The sequence below is a fragment of the Macrotis lagotis genome, chromosome 2, assembly GCF_037893015.1.
Source record: "Macrotis lagotis isolate mMagLag1 chromosome 2, bilby.v1.9.chrom.fasta, whole genome shotgun sequence".
Lineage (NCBI taxonomy): Eukaryota > Metazoa > Chordata > Mammalia > Peramelemorphia > Peramelidae > Macrotis > Macrotis lagotis.
In genome coordinates, this window is record NC_133659.1 from 81,251,475 (window position 1) to 81,268,229 (window position 16,755).

The following is a 16,755-nucleotide window of genomic DNA, read 5'->3' on the forward strand; positions in this document are numbered from 1 at the left end:
CATGTGTATGTATAATATGCATGTATACATATGCCTAATGTGAACTCATTTACAATGGGAATTTTTTTATTCCTATATTTATAATCTAGTGTTCCTGGCACATAAATATTTATTAATTGACATTGAACAGTTTTTTAGAACATGGTTTTTAAGATGACTTTATTGGGAAAAAAAACCAGGCATACTCAGATCGCACATGTGAATTCCATATAGACTCAGTAACTAAAGAGATCATGTACTTTTTCTTTTATTGCTTATGGGCAATATTCTCTCCCCACAAATTCACATGTACTATTTAAGGTTAAATAACCATCTTATGAAATGGAAATATTTACAAAAAAAAGAAGAATGTTCAAGACATGTATTTAAGTAGACAGCTGAAATAAAGCCAGCTAAATCTACATTAATCTCTCAAAACATAGAATATCTATTTACTTCTATGATGTAATGAATACCATTTGGAAAATTTCCTAAAGTCTTTAAATATTCTAAAATCATAAGTACTCGTAGGATCTTCAAGGATCAATAAAATATCATGAAAACTTAAAGAAAATATTAATTATGTAAAGATTTGTTTTGGAGCTCTTTGTATTTCCTCAGACTCCACATTCCTTCTTGAATCTCCCTTCTTCTCCACCTCAGACCTCCCACCATTGCTAATCTCTCTACCTGGTACAACATCGAATTGAGTTACCACAGATTATCTAGGATCCTCTTCTTTGGCAATTCCAAGGAGTTTGTATTTCCTTATCCTGTCCCTATTTCAAAATTTATCTTGCTGTGCTCAAGGTAAATTTTTCCCTTAGAGTCCTTTCAGGTGAATGTTTAGCTAGCTCTTAAAAACCACAAAACCTTAGAATATTAGAAAAATATACACCTTAAAGACCAAATGATACAATTATTCTTTTTCATATGAAAGAAAAATTAGACTGAGAGGGATAAAGCAATTTAACCCCAGCTCCCACTAAGTACTAATGCATTTTGTGTTAATGAATGTTAATGGGTTTGTGTAAATCCCTTCACCACCTATGTTCTGATATTTTGGTTTAACAACTTTCTTTACTGCTCTTTCTCAAAGGAGATGGAAACATCATGTATGTTTCCAAGTTCCCTGAATCTGGTGTCAGGTGATGTCTTTTGACATTCTTAAATGATACTACATAGACATTTAGAATAACCATATGTCTTCCATATGTGTTATACTTCTACTATTCACCTCACAGTTATGATTCTCTTAATTGGAAACTTACTGATTATATTTTATCATTCCTTTCCCTTTGGAAAATGGAATTCTAGGAAAGAAAGATGAAAAGGAGGCAGATAAAGATAATAAAATACAAAACCCTACCTAATAAATAAAGTGGCCAGAATTCAGATTTACAGAAAAATTTCAATGGAAGTTTGGGTACATAGAGCCTTCATAATGATAACTCTAGCCATCTGGGGTCTCTTTTATTTGGGGCCCTGGAAATTCAAGGTTACTGCTGTTAAAAATGCATAACCTCTATGTGCTCTGGCTACAGTTTCAGCCATAACTTTAACATTTATGCTGGAATCTGCGAAATTGAGAGCATACATGTTAAAGAATAGTATTTATTGTTAAATAGAATGGTACAATTGAGAATTTGAATTATAGATTGATAAAATAGTTGTGTTTTAAAATTGTCCCTTGAAGAGATTTTTAGTCAGCAAAGATTTTTGAATGTATATGTATCCATGGAAACCAAATCTTTTGTATTGTAGTTTAAATAAATGAAATCATTGTTTTATTATTGAATTTCCTTAATTCCTCCACTATTTTAAACATTTTCTAGATAATATGAAAACCATTTCTCTTTTTTCATGTATGGATTGATAATTTAGGTTGCTTTATGAAATTAAAATAAATTTGTGAAAATGAATTCAGAAGGTCATTTTTAAATAATAATATTAACAATAACTAGCACTTTAAATGATTTACAAGTATTATAACATTTGATCCTCACAACAACCCTGGGAGGTTGATGCTGGTACTATTCCTATTTTATGGATGAGAAACTAAGGCAAAGTTTAAGTGATGCTGAAAGTCACATAACTATTGTTGGAGGTTGGATTAGGCTCAGAAAGACAAAGCAATTTTAAACATGCTTTCAAACATTTGGGCAAGTTCTAAATTTTTCATTGAGGTTAAATAAATATGTTATAACATAACCTTTGTTAATTGGATTGTCCAAGGAATGTAGGCCAGGTAAATTGCTTTTGATAGCAGTGTGGAAGTTTATTGAATATTTTTGTGCTCTTTGGTATCTTTAATAATTATTTATCCTAAGACTTTTTGAAAAGAAAGGAGAAAAACAAATGCATAGAGGTCATTTTCATGAAACTAATTTACTTGTCATAATGTTGGAAGGTTGGACTGATCTATAAATGACAGCTTTAAGACTTTAAAATAGTACTTGGTAAAGTGCTAGATAGTTTAATCAGATCCATACTTTTCATTAGCTATATTACTACTTAAGCAACCATATAGAAAGGCTTATTTAAGAACAGGTAGTATCCTAAAATTTCATTTGTAAGTTGATTGAAATTCAGAATGAATTTTCTTAATTTTCTTATTAATATTCAACACACTCCTGAAAGCTCCAGAAGCAACCACTACCACTGTTGATTCAATTGCTTCCAAGGTCTGCTCTCATTTGCTCAGACTGGTTCCATGCTGGTTTGACTGATGCTGATGATTGATGCACTCCTCTCTCACCCCGATGCAACACTTTCCTGATGACCTTCTAAGTTGTCTTGGGCTGAAAAAATGTTTCTCTCCATCTTTTGTGGGTTCTACCACTCTGGACTTTAGCTTCAATATTTAAAGATATTTAGAAGGGTTTGAGGGAAAGATCAGGTGAATCCTTGCATTTACTCTGCCATCTTGTACTCAGAATGAATTTTCTAGTGGGAAAAATATTGTAAATTATTTTAGTCCTTAGGCTAATTCTCAGAAAAATATTACTAATTGTACCATAAGTAAAATAAATTTATTCAATTGGTGTTGTGGTTATAAATTTTATGAACTAATCTGAAAAATTCTCCCTTCCTACATATATTGTTTTCAGAAAGAATATTTTATATGATTAATAATATAATGAAAATGTGACACCACAAATCACACATTTCTTCCTCCCCTCTTTCCATTTCTTCCTTTGTTTCTTTCTCTCTCCATAGTCCCTTGCATGTCTGTCTACCATTCGTTGAGAAGTGAAGAGAACAGGGAAGAGAAAATAAGCATTTTTAGTCACCTTCTATTTGATCCTTTATAAATATTATTTCAGTTGATTCTCAAAACAATCTTATGATTCCCATTTTATAGGTAAGCAAATTAAGGCAGACAGAGATTAAATAATTTACTCTAGGTCAGCTAGGGATCTATTTAAGTATCAAGTTATATTTCTACTCAGATTTTCCCCAAGTCCAGCACTATCTCTGGTGTGCCACCAAGCTACCTAGGAAGGAAAAAGGAAAGCATATTGAGCATACCTCCACATAATTGAACATCTTGACCCAGAATACTTTAAAAAATTGCATTTTTTGTAGATTGGCAAAGTTTCTATTTACTAGATGATTATTCATATTGTTATTAAATTAGAGCTTGTTTGTATCCTGGATGAGGACCTAATAATCTACTGTAATATATTTTATTTATATTTTATCACTTTGCAAAAATGTCTTTTCACTTTTTACTGTTTAAATATGTTTGCCTATTTAATAAAGATAACTTTTATTATAAGGCAGTTCAGAATATCTTCAAATGCTGATGATAATGAGATAGGATTCCTCAGCGTGAGGAATAAAAAAAAGTATGCTGTCTAATCCATTGTTACCTAAGGGCTATTTTCTATCTCATCTTTTCCCATTAATATTGAAATGAGATAATATTTTTAATCCTCACATAGTCATTTTGTCTCATCAATACTTAGAGAGGAGTGAAGAATGACAAAAATCTTAATTACAAACCAACCTGTTTCCACCCAATTCTTTGGTCTTAATCCAAAGTACTTACTATTGTTTATATAAAATTTGACAACAAGATTTGACATAACAGATGATGAGATGTGCTTTTCAAATAGTAGCAGGTGTTTAATAAATATTTGTCAAATTGAATCAAATTTTCTTAAATATTTACCTGGAAGATAAATACCATGGAAAAGTAGATAGAAACTGACTTTGGACTTAGGGGAAATTGAGTTTGTCTTAGCACTGAAACATGTTGACTTAGTGACTTGGTGGAAATTACTTATCTTTCTCTCAACTATCTATCATTATAACTTACAGAGACAATGTTTACCTGAATTAATATAGACAGTTTTATTAATTTGACATTGAAAGACTAATTGATAGTATTTTGGTTGTTGTACTAATTTCCATATAACAGTACTCATTTCTGTATAACAGTAAAAATCACAGGTATAGTTTCTAAAATCATTTTCCTGTAGACTAATCAAATAGTCAAACCTAATAAAGAATCTAAACTTCTTAAAGTCTGAGACAAATGACTGTAGAATGCTATTTCCTTTCTTTTTTTTATTTTTGCACATAACATGACAACTCTTCCTTCTATTTCTCTTCTGACTCATTTCTGAAAATAGTAGTCAATAAGAGTAATTGAGAAAGAGGTGGCATAAAAGAAAAAAATAGTTTATAAGTATTGTTTATAAACTTATAAATTGTTTATAAAAACTTACTTTTAAAATATATATTCTAAATACATTTTCACTTAAAACTTACTCATGGGGCAGCTAGGTGGCACAGTGCATAGAGCACTGGCCTTGGGATCAGGAGGTCCTGAGTTCAAATATAGCCTCAGATGCTTACAAATTATCTAGCTGTGTGACCTTGTCAAGTCATTTAACCCTATTGTCTAGCAAAAAAAACCCTAAAAAATAAATAAAATAAAACTTACTCAGTTTAGATTGTATAGCTTATATATAGGTATATGTTTTAAAAATATAGACTTTTATAATATGAGTATAAAAAATAAATGTCTATTTTAAAAAATAAATTAATTGTTGCCAAAGTTAAATTATAAGATGCTTAAATTATTCCTTGAATCTATATACATACAATAGAAACATTCTAGTAGATGGATACAAATATGTGAAAAAAATTATGCAGATTGATATCTATTTTTGGTACATATTCCTAGAATATGTTATATATTATTTGTCAGTTTCTATAAGAAATTTAAATATAGGGGCAGCTAAGTAGCGCAGTGGATAGAGCACTGGCCCTGGAGTCAGGAACACCTGAGTTCAAATCCGACATCATACACTTGATAATTACCTAGCTGTATGACCTTGGGCAAGTCACTTAATCCCCTTTGCCTAGCCAAAAAAAAAAAAAAAGAAATATAAATACATATTCATATGTGTGTGTGTGTGTTTGTGTATAAGCTTTCCTAGTATCTATCCATTATATGCAGAAGATGATGGGAGCTGCAACTAGAGGAAAGAAATGGAGGTGTGCATTTGACAATCTTCAGTAGAGTCTAAACTCTTTGAGAGCAGGGATTGTTTCATTTTTGTCTTTGCGTACCCAGTGCCTAGCACAATGGTTGGAATGATGTGAACATCTGAATTCAACAAAGTTAAAACCAAGTGAATGGATGGACTTTATGAATGAGGAAAAAAAAGACTAAAGAAAATGGGAGAATCAAAAAAGAAGTCTTATTGTGGATGCTTATTATTAGGCTTGCAATTGAAGGTCAATGAGAGGAAAAATTAGGAGTCAAAAAAGCATAGGATAAAAGGTGAATTGGAACAGTGCATTGTTACAGAGTGCAAGGGTGGAAAGAATTTCCAAGATCAGGGGGTGTGGACAGTGTCAAAGTATAGTAGGGTATATTGTGTCCTAGAAAAATTATTATTCCTAAATTCACAGAAATAATACAATAAAAATAAAACATAGAAAAGGAAGGAAGTAGATTTAACATTTACCAATAATTCAATTTTTAAAGTCTAATTCAGGTAGATGTACTAGGTACAGGGAAGGGGAAAGAGAAATATATCTATATAAATTTACTAAGCACTGAGAACAGTATAGACTTAAAAATTGAACACCTGGTAAAAGTGAAGGCTACTTCTTGCCTTTTGTGTTTTATTTTTATTGCACTATTCCTATGAATTAAGAATTAATAATGCAGTCAGGACAAAATATACCCTATATTATACTATACCATACTATATGTATTTGTATATAGGCATTTTTTCTCACAATTTTTCTTCCAAAAAATTCCAAAATACAGAAAGGCATTTCCAGTGTGAATCATATGGAAGAGCCTAAGAACTCTAACACCTAAGTTGATACATAGTTTTGAGGTTAAGTACAATTATACAATTAAAAAGATAGTAATCGTTTGGTGCCTGTCATGCTGATATATTTCCAGTTTTTAAAGTCATAGTCTTTGCTTTAATATTTCATAAATATTTAGTGGTAGGCATTGATATGGCCTGTCTTTCAATGTTTTTCAGACATCTAGCAATGGAAGACACTCAATTCGTATTACTGGCCTAAGTACTATAGATTTCCGAGCTGGCTTTTCAAGAAAACCAACACTAGACTTCAAAAAAACAGTTAGCAGACCAGTACAAGGTTTGTCTGTTTGTTCCTTAATTTGACATTGAAATGCAAATTGATAGCTTCTTGGTTATTGTACTCATTTTCATATTATTGTGTTGTGGTTTTGAAATAGTTAAGTAGATAAACTAGAAGTCATTGCCAACTCTAAATAATATGAAAAAATATGAATACATACAAAAAATATCTTGTACATTTCCTCTTGAAGTAATTGCTTTCTTGATCTATATTTTTATCATATTTTTGAATGTAAATGATTTTATTCTCATTGAGATGATGTTCAAAATACAAAATCAAAGAATTTTAACATCAGAAATGATCTTGGCATCAACTTCCTTTTTAAATCTTCACTTAGTCAAACTGAAACTACACAATTCTTTTAACCTATCCTCAGATAGTAAGAATTCAAGGTCTTTCTATTTTATCAAATGTCCTTCCTAAAATTTAGTATCTATAGATGATCACAATAATACAGATGTAGTCATATTGGGGTGTAGTCACCTCCTCTTTTGTGGAAGTTATGTGTATCTTAATGTAGCATAAACTACCATTAACTTTGTCAGCTATTGGCACATTTTTAGCTCATACCAAAAAACATTGACTCATATGAAAAACATTGCATGCCATTTCTTTAAGATCTAAGAGGATAGAATTAAATGCTTCTAAGCTTATTTCTTAGTCCTCCACAAAAACTGAAACTATGTTTCTGCTCAGAAATATTGGAGTTCAAAGTTGACAATATTTCTAATGTCATTATGCTGTTTTCATTGTAGCCCTGACAGGTGGAATAAAAATGATGAATCTTCCAAAATTCCATGATAAAATATTTTGTTTTATTTTTTTAAAAAAAATACACAGGGGGCGGCTAGGTGGCATAGTGGAGTCGGGAGTACCTGGGTTCAAATCCGGTCTCAGACACTTAATAATTACCTAGCTGTGTGGCCTTGGGCAAGCCACTTAACCCCGTTTGCCTTGCAAAAAAAAAAATACATCAGTGGCTATAACATTATATTGGATTTCCAAATGATAATTTTCAAAATTATAGTCCTTATCTTTAAGAAATAGTTGTTAGAATAAACTGCATTATATTCAAATTCTCTGTATATAGAAATATTTATATATAAATACAGATACATGGATACATAGCTATATACATGTATAACTTTAATATATACATATATAGACAAATATAAAATAGCAGATTATATGATATATAGCTTTTAATCATAAATATAAAGATATATTTACAAGGATGACTATGTGTATAAATGTCTCTCTCTCCATACATATATACATATGTGTCTCATATGTGTACATGTGTGTATCTCACAGTAAATACAGTGATATATCTAGAGTCAAGAAGACCTAAGTTCATATGTGCCCTCAGACACTTCCTGGCAACATTCATGATCCTTAGGAATTCATTTAGTCTTTGTCTACTTCAACTGAAAAATAAGAGAATAATAGCCCCTATCTCCCAGTAAATTGCTTAGCACAGTGCCAACACATAGTGCCTGAGACTTTAGAAATGTTCTCTCCCTCCTTTCTGTCTGTCTTTAACAGCAAAAAGCAAACATAAATACAGGATAAGTGCTTTTCCAAATAAATATTTCTTCTTGTAGGTATACCTACATATGTACTTTTGAACACCTCTGGGATAGCTGTTCCAGCCAGAGTGGATCGTCTTGAACTTCTGAGTATCACTGGAGATTCTCTTAAAACTATTCCTGTTAAATATTATCCAGATCGAAAACCCTATGGCATATGGAACATTTCTGACTTCATTCCTCCAAATGAAGCTTTTTTCCTTAAAGTAACAGGTTATGATAAGGATGATTACCTTTTCCAAAGAGTTTCAAGTGTATCATTCTCTAGTATTGTTCCAGGTAAGTTATTATTAAAAATTCTGAATATTTGTATGTGATTAAATTATTGCAATAAATTTGGCTTATAAAGCAGTAGTGGACTAGAAATTAGTAACTAGACATTTAAATTGATTTTTCATACCAAGATATTAATTACTTGAGTTAATTATCTCTATTGCCTTATCTATAAAATAAAATTTCCCTTGGCCTCTACTGAATGCTTAAACAGAATCTACTCACAAAGTTGTGAAGTCTAATAGGACATTTATTGAATAATTTGATTGATTTAAATAATCAAACTGATTCCAAAGAATATGCTTCAGCCTAAATTATGAACTATTTTTGTGTGTTTCAGATCTTAGCTATTTTTAATTAATATTTATTGAATTAACATTTGAACATTTTGTTCAATTAGCTGAGCAAGTTCAAGAATGACTATATATTCTTGATTATTGGGAAACCAAAGTTCACACCATTATAAATTATATAGTAAAACTAGTTTAGGTGTTCAATTATCTTTATATGAGCAAGTTTTCCTTCTATGATTGCAGAACTGTCTTTGAATCAACCCAGTCATAACTCTAAATCTTTATGATTAATCTTTGTTTTTAAATAGCAGCATAACTGAAAAATATAAAAGTCGATTCATAACCAGGACCTGACAAACCAGAATTTGATTACAGGACACAGAAATTTAGAGATCACACAATTTAAAATGATAAGTTTAAAATATTGTGTAATATTTACATTTTTTACATTTACTTTTTGATAATGTATGCACTCCTTTAGGAGCATAACAATAAGTCAAATTGAACTTCTTAACACTTAATTGAGAAAAATAATTTGTTAAAATTGATTTAAGACTTATTGAATGATATAGTGGATAGAGTACTAGATTTGGAGTCAGGAGGACTTACTTGAGTTTGAATCCTGACCCTGGGTAAGTGATTTAACTCCTCCTTGATTCAATTTGAGATAGTTGAATTTGATATCCTCTAAGGTACCTTACCACTCTAAAATCTATGATCTTTGAAGCTTATAGAAATAAGAAGGTATTAGATGGAATGCATTGCATTTTATAACTCCCATCTGTGAATGACAATAACAGTTAATTTGTCTTTCTACTTATTCATATTAATTCCCTTTTTATTATTTTGCTTAATGATTGATTAGGAGGGTTATTCTTTGCTATTTTTCCTAGAGGTGCTACTTGCCCTGGATATGTCATCTATCTGTCTTGGGCACCTAGTTGCTAGTTATTGCTCTGGTCAGAATTATCAACTTCTTTGGTTGTGATGTAGGACAATAGTTGAGTTTAGTAAGTATTTGAATTCAGTGGAGGTAGACAACCCTTAATGCTTTTTTTTTTCATGATCTGAGATCTTCATTGTGTTATATTTGCAATCTCTAGGAATACACAAATATAAATGGCCCCATGGAAATGTTTGAAAAACTAATGTTTAGACTCTTTAAGGAAGTATTTTAATAGGACATTTGGAGAATGTCAATAATTGAATTATCATGATTTCCTATAATAATTTCACAATTATATTTTTGTGTAATTAGGATGATCTTTTCACATGTAATAGTATTTTTTTCTTTTTCCAGATGCTCCCAAAGTTACAATGCCCAGGAAAACCCCAGGATACTATCTTCAGCCAGGATATATTACTTGTTCTGTAGAAAGTCTTCTGCCTTTTACTTTGCGGTTTGTTAGAAATGGGGCGACACTAGGAGTGAACCAATACTTGAAGTATGTAACAGTTATCAAATATGAAGCTATATATGTCATTAAGGAAATCTAAATTAAATTATAGCATTATTCTACTGCAGTTTTTCCCCCAGAGCAAGATATGGTGGAGCCATGAATTCTGTTTTAATACCCCCCTGTTTAAATATAATCATAGTTACTCTTTCATTAGGTGTTGTTGCTGGAATGAAATTAGGACACAGGAGTACATATGGTTATTGTATATAAAAACATCACAAGGCATGGACCAGAGCTTCTTTTTGTGAGAACAGATCACTCTCCATTGACATCTGATATCCATTATGTACATTGGATTTCCTTTTCAAAAAAATTACCCAATAGTAATAAAAAGTACTCACCTGTTATGGTCTGAAATTTTCTTGATTGTTCTCTCCCCACAATGTTGTATTTTTTACTCTGGAGCAATAAGGCAAAATGTACTTGTAGACAATGTTCCAAGTTGATGGTTTCAAGTGAAGAATACATTTTTAGATGGGGAAAACACAACCCAAAATAAGGGATTTACTTAGGAAAAATTAGGCAAGCATTTAAAAATCAGTAGGGATAGATTTAGGGAAAAGATAAAGGATTTCACTTCTACCTTCCTACCAAAAACAGAGTATTTTTAGAAGAAAGCTGAAGAACAACACCATATAAAATTTTTACCTTGTTAATTAAATGTAGGATAAAAAAAGCTTTTATAAACCACTGTAAATAGTGACATTTTAGATTATACAGCCCTTTTATATGAGGAACTGTATTTATGTGAAAAGTAATGACGGGGCATTCATTAATCATTCAGTAAAATTTTCCTTTCGTTGATGAATAAACTGTGTTATTTGTCAGTTCTTTTTCACATAGCATGACTTAGTGATTTACTTAATTATCATCACATAAATGACTAATGAATTCAAATACTCATACTATATAACTGATTGATATAGTCGAATGATAAGAATTCTTCAAATTTAAATAATGTCTTTTGACAGAGACACTTTGAGTGCAGACATTAGTTTATTAATTTCAAAACCAGTATACCTAATAAGTGGCTAAGATAGGATTTGAACTCAGATCTTTTGACAATTTCAGATACCACAATTAATCTTTTCACCATATCATGCTCCCTCTAAATTCTTGGTATATAGTTTATTCAAGGTTTTCTGACCATTTGAGAAAGAAAGTTTTATATTTCTTGTTTATTTGACAAGCTGCAGGAGAAAGCAGATAATGAGTCTGGATTAAGGGTACTTATATTTGTTTCTTTCATTTTTAATAGTCACCTCTAAAACAAAACAAAACTAAATAAAAATATCTTACTGAGGGAGGCCCAAGTGTGTTTAATGCCAGCTGAACTTTGATTTGTTCCAGTATGTTGACTTTTCTTTTTTTATTAAACCTATTATCAGTTTTTTAATTGGCATTTTATTTTTCTGAATACATGTTGTGAAAGTTTTTCAACATTCAACCATTTGCATATGTACATTTTTAAGTTACAAAATTTCCTTCCACCCTCCCTCCCCTCAGCGGCAGTCAGGTTAATATTGTACATATACATTTGTGTTAAACAAGTTAACAGATTGGTCATTTTCAGTATGAAGAATTAGGATTAAGGGTAAGAAATCCATAATGAGAGTTTTTTGTAAAAAAATAAATAAATGTAGTGTTCATCAGGTTCTGAAGGTTTTGGTTTTTATTTGGTTTGGTTTGGCTTGGGTTTTTCTTCATGAATGTTGACCTTTCTTATAACATAGGAGGAGTTATCAAAATAAATTTAGGAAAATAGTGACAAGAAGAGGGGGAGGAGTAATTTGATGGATACTTTTCTCAGTTTTATCATCTTATTCTAATAGAGGTTTGAGATATATATATATATATTTATATATATATATATGTATATATATATACCAAAAGTCAGAAGTACAGTTTAAAATAATATTCAGTACTTCTCTACAATCTGTTATCTTTATAGTGTTATTATGATAAAAACTTTACTTTCTAAATGTTGCTCAGAAATTAGAAATATAAAGTTGTTATCATATAGTTAGATTTTTATTGTTTCTTTCCTTTTTTTCCAGAGAATCAGCAAGCATAAGTTTGGATATTGAAAAAGTTACCTTGTCAGATGAAGGTTACTATGAATGTGAAGCTACTAGCACTGCTGGGATTGGTCGGGCAGAAACCTTTTTTGATGTTTCAGGTAAGTGTCGTTTAATTCTTCTTCTTCTATAGAAAAGATTTTTCATGCATTATCTGATTAAGCAATGTGTGCTTATTTATTATATATGCCTCATTGTTACAGAAATGGGATAGCTTTCAAGCATAGAAACAACCTCTTTGAAAGAATAAGACTGCTTAATGGATGGAGCTTGTTCTGCTACTAAGAATGTCATGTGTGTGTGTGTGTGTGTGTGTGTGTGTGTGTGTGTGTGTGTGTGTGTTATATGTGTATGTAACTTTAGAATTGATTGTGCAGCATGGGAGACACTGGCACAGGACTGCTCAGTCTGGCGTGCCCGCATCAGAAAGGGTGTGGTGCTCTATGAACAAAGTAGAATTGAAGTTGCTCATAGGAAGTGTGAGTTGTGCAAGTTTAGAGAACCTACCACAGATGTTCACATGGAACCATTTATGCCCAGCCTGTGGTAGAAGCATTTCAAGTTTGTATTGGTCTGCTCGGCCATGATCAGATGCCCTGTAACTTGTCTCTACCATAGTGGTGTCATTTTGGTCATCTCTGAAAATGAAGGACAAGAACTTAACAACAGATGTTCCTGTGTTATATGAAAATACAATAAAAATAACTAGATGATACTTTCCCAAATGAGTAGGTGCCAGTAGGAGAAGTACTTTTGCTTGGCTACCTCAGTCACTGATATATTAGACATTTCTTCTTGGAGGGCGGGGTGGGGGGGGCTCTAGTGCTTGTGCATGCTCTCCCTCTCCCTGTGCTTTTCCGTCTCCCTCTCCCTTCCCCTCCCCTTTCCCCTCTCTCTCTTCCTCCCCTCCCTTCCTCCCTTTCTCCCTCTCCTCTTCCTCACCTCCCACCCTCTCTCCCTCTGTATGCACACACACACACACACACACACACACACACACAAATATATCCTAAAAGTCTTGGTCCAGTTTTAAACTTCAATTTTTAACAGTGCTGTAAATCCCATAAACCTACAAAAACATATTCTGAAATTTTAATTATTTGATTTATTTACATTTACTTTGTTTTTTGATTTTAAATAATAAACTTATAATTTTATGTATTACATGATGTTTTCTGGATGATACTTTACCAGATGGGTAGACACTAGTGAAGGAAGTTCTCTTGCATGACCTCTTCAGTTACCTAACGAATTTCAATTGAACTTTTTTTCATGTGGGGACATATCTAAAGTATCATGAATGCATCACATGTTTCTTTGTATAACTAGAGATAGGATAAAAAATGAAATTCTCTTACTCATTGAGCAATAGCTGATGAAAGTTTTTACAAAGTTAAAAAATTAGCTAGAGAACATTGAGCTTAAGATGGCAGTTATGTTCAATTTTAATTAAAAAATCAATTTCAAAAATTGAATGTTGCATTTTGTAAGTTTTATGGTACTTATACTTCTGAAACTATTGAGGTTTAAATGTATGTCAAGATTTTAGGGATACCATGTATTTTACAATCTAGGAAACAACTGAAAAGAATGTTTTGTTAACTAGAATAACCAAGCACAGAAGATTATCATTATTTGAAATTTATGTTGTCTTTTACCATAACATATAAAATATTTTACAAAATACATTAAGAAATAAATGGAAATCATCATATCTTAATGAGATAGAACGCAAAAATGTGACAAAAAAGCTTTTATGTTGTGGGGCTACTAATTATCACTCTCCTTCAAGATTCTCAAATTCTTAGTTGGCATCCATGCTGCCACTGGAAATGCAGACTACCATATCAGACATTCAGTCTGACTAGAACGAGACATTTGTCTAAATCTTAGTTGTAATACAATTAATTCTTACCATGTGTAATGGCATACTGTTTTTACTTGCTGGCAAATAATAGTGGCATTTATATTTCAGATCTGTACTCATTGTATCTGCTTTGTACATATGCACATATTTTTAAAACATTGTAGGACAAAATCTTTCAAAATGTACATTATAATCTTACTTGCTATTTTTGTTATTAATAAATCAAGTTTGAAATGTAACACAGAAGCATATAAGTAGAGAACATACTTTACTTGTTCTACAACACAACTACTTGTAGTGTCTTGCTCTTAAAAAATACAGTTTATCTTCTAAAGAATTTCCATTTTAACAAGTTGACGTACATCACGAACTTCACATTTTTTTCAACTGTTGTAGTTATGGAAGGAATTGGAATGATGTCAACATTCTTCCACTTCTGAGAAAACAAACACTTGAGTTCTTGTTTTTTTCCTTCCCAGCAATATTAATTTAAGTGAAGGAGAACAGTAAAGTAGTTAAAGGGAAGAGTGGATTCAGACATATTACATAAAGAAGGCAGTCAATGACTTGTAAACTGACCTTAATGAACCTTGCTTCCACGTGTTTTACAAACTTCCATATGTGTGTTCAATGTGTCTATACACACCAGTTTATATATGTAAAATATGTATATTTATATATAAATGTGTTAGAACTAGATCTAGACTAAAAAAAAATCCTAATTATGCCATTTCCTGTCAAAAGCATAGACACATCAAAATATGTTTGTGGATGTGTATATGTTTATTAATGATTTCAGAGTTTAAAGGAAACTGCAAAGTCATCTAGTCTAACTCATAATTGACAAAAACTGTTCTACAAAATATATGAGGTCACTCAGCCTTTTCTTTTAATCCTTGAGGAAAGAGTATTTCACTGTCTCTCAAAGCAGACCATTGTATTAGAGAAAATTATAATTTTTAGTCAATTTTTTTTACTGTCTAGTCCAGGGGTGGGGAACATTTTCTTTTGAAGGGCCATTCGAATATTTATGCCATCATTCATGGATCATATAAATTATCAACTTAAAAATTAGCCTACTGTATTTATTTGGTCAAACACTTAATTAATTCACTCCTAATAAGTTCCTAGATTTATTGAATTTGGAGTCCTGCCTGTGGTTACTACATTAAAGCCAGATCACTGATTTCATGGGCCTTATATGTGGATGTTCCCCTCACCTGGTCTAGCCTAAATTTGCCTTTTTGCAATATTTACCTGTTGCTGAATTAACGCTATTACTCTAGGTTTATAGGATTAAAAATTACAAAATCAATAAATCATAGATTTTGAACTAAACGGGATTCCTTAGACCATCTAATACAATCCCCTCATTTAATAAATGAGGAAACTGAGGTCCAGAGAGATCAAGTCCAATATCATAGAATATGAAGTGACAGAATTAAAATTTGAAGCCAGACTATATGAATCCAAGTCCAATTTCTTTCCATATCAGTTTTCTACATTTGCCAGAGCAAACCCCTCCAAACTTCTTCATCTCTTTTCTATAGAGATGTCTTCTTTTGTACTTTCCATAATATTATTTATTAACGTGCTTTTTGTAAAACAAATTTTATTAGATTCATCTTTAAAATTCTTGAGTTCCTTACTTGTATCTTTTAATTTCCTACAGAGCCCCCTCCTGCAATTCAAGTGCCTACCAATGTGACTGTTACTCCTGGAGAACTAGCAACCTTGACATGCCTTGCCATAAGTACAGTGTCTTACAACCTTACTTGGCAAAGAAATGGTAGAGATGTCAGACTGGCAGATCCAGCTCGGATCAGGACTCTAACCAACTTCTCCTTGGAGATCAAAAGTGTAAAATTCACTGACGCTGGAGAATATAATTGCGTGGTTTCTAATGAAGGAGGATCAACAGTTGCTTCAGTCTTCCTCACTGTTCAAGGTACTTATTTTCTGAACTAAAGTGTTTTTGCTTTTGACTTCTTTGACTCTCCTAATTAATCAAACCTTTACTTCCCTAATGTTTTCCCTGCCCCCTGCTGAGTATAAGTTTCTCCAGGTACTTAAAAAATTGCAAATATGAATGGAAGAATACTAAGGTCTGTAGTTCATATACAGGCTCTAGGCCTGCATTACAGAATAATTTTTTTTCCTAGCATCAAAATGATACCCCCAAAATTAGCCACTTGAAATGTTTAGATTCTCCAGCCTATGATCACATTGTGGACCTAAGATCATTTCAGATCACATACTTCCTCCATAGGCACAAATCTCAATTGAGTCACACTTTCTTATTTTATTCACTTTGCCATACTTTTCTGTTAATCCTTCCATAAAGAATGCAGTCAACACATTTGGAACTCTTCACTGCATAGAACACATGAATTGCTTAATAAGTACTCATTGACTGATTCTTAATGATTTAAGGGTTATATTGTCTCATTCTAACTTTCTATTATAGGATCATGAATGAATGATAAGTGTTTATTAAGTGCCTAGGATATAGTAATGTAACGACTGAGCAGACAGTCCTTCCCTTCAAAGGGGAGAGATAAACATATAAAG

At 31.7% G+C, this 16,755-nt stretch overlaps 1 protein-coding gene and 1 long non-coding RNA gene across 5 annotated transcripts in view; one reads left to right on the plus strand and one right to left on the minus strand.

Annotated features, from left to right (window-relative positions):
• The window catches only part of HMCN1 (hemicentin 1), an 814,916-nt gene that overhangs the window by 516,900 nt on the left and 281,261 nt on the right, over window positions 1-16,755 (plus strand). For all 4 annotated transcript variants that reach the window (XM_074222240.1, XM_074222238.1, XM_074222239.1 and 1 more), the window contains exons 7-11: window positions 6,501-6,621; window positions 8,229-8,492; window positions 10,080-10,224; window positions 12,297-12,418; window positions 15,857-16,132. In XM_074222240.1, the coding sequence (XP_074078341.1) occupies window positions 6,501-6,621; window positions 8,229-8,492; window positions 10,080-10,224; window positions 12,297-12,418; window positions 15,857-16,132 (928 nt within the window). The remainder of the gene's footprint in view (window positions 1-6,500; window positions 6,622-8,228; window positions 8,493-10,079; window positions 10,225-12,296; window positions 12,419-15,856; window positions 16,133-16,755) is intronic.
• Window positions 1-16,755, minus strand: part of LOC141512896 (uncharacterized) — a 70,349-nt gene that overhangs the window by 26,578 nt on the left and 27,016 nt on the right. The gene's annotated exons all lie outside the window — the stretch shown is intronic.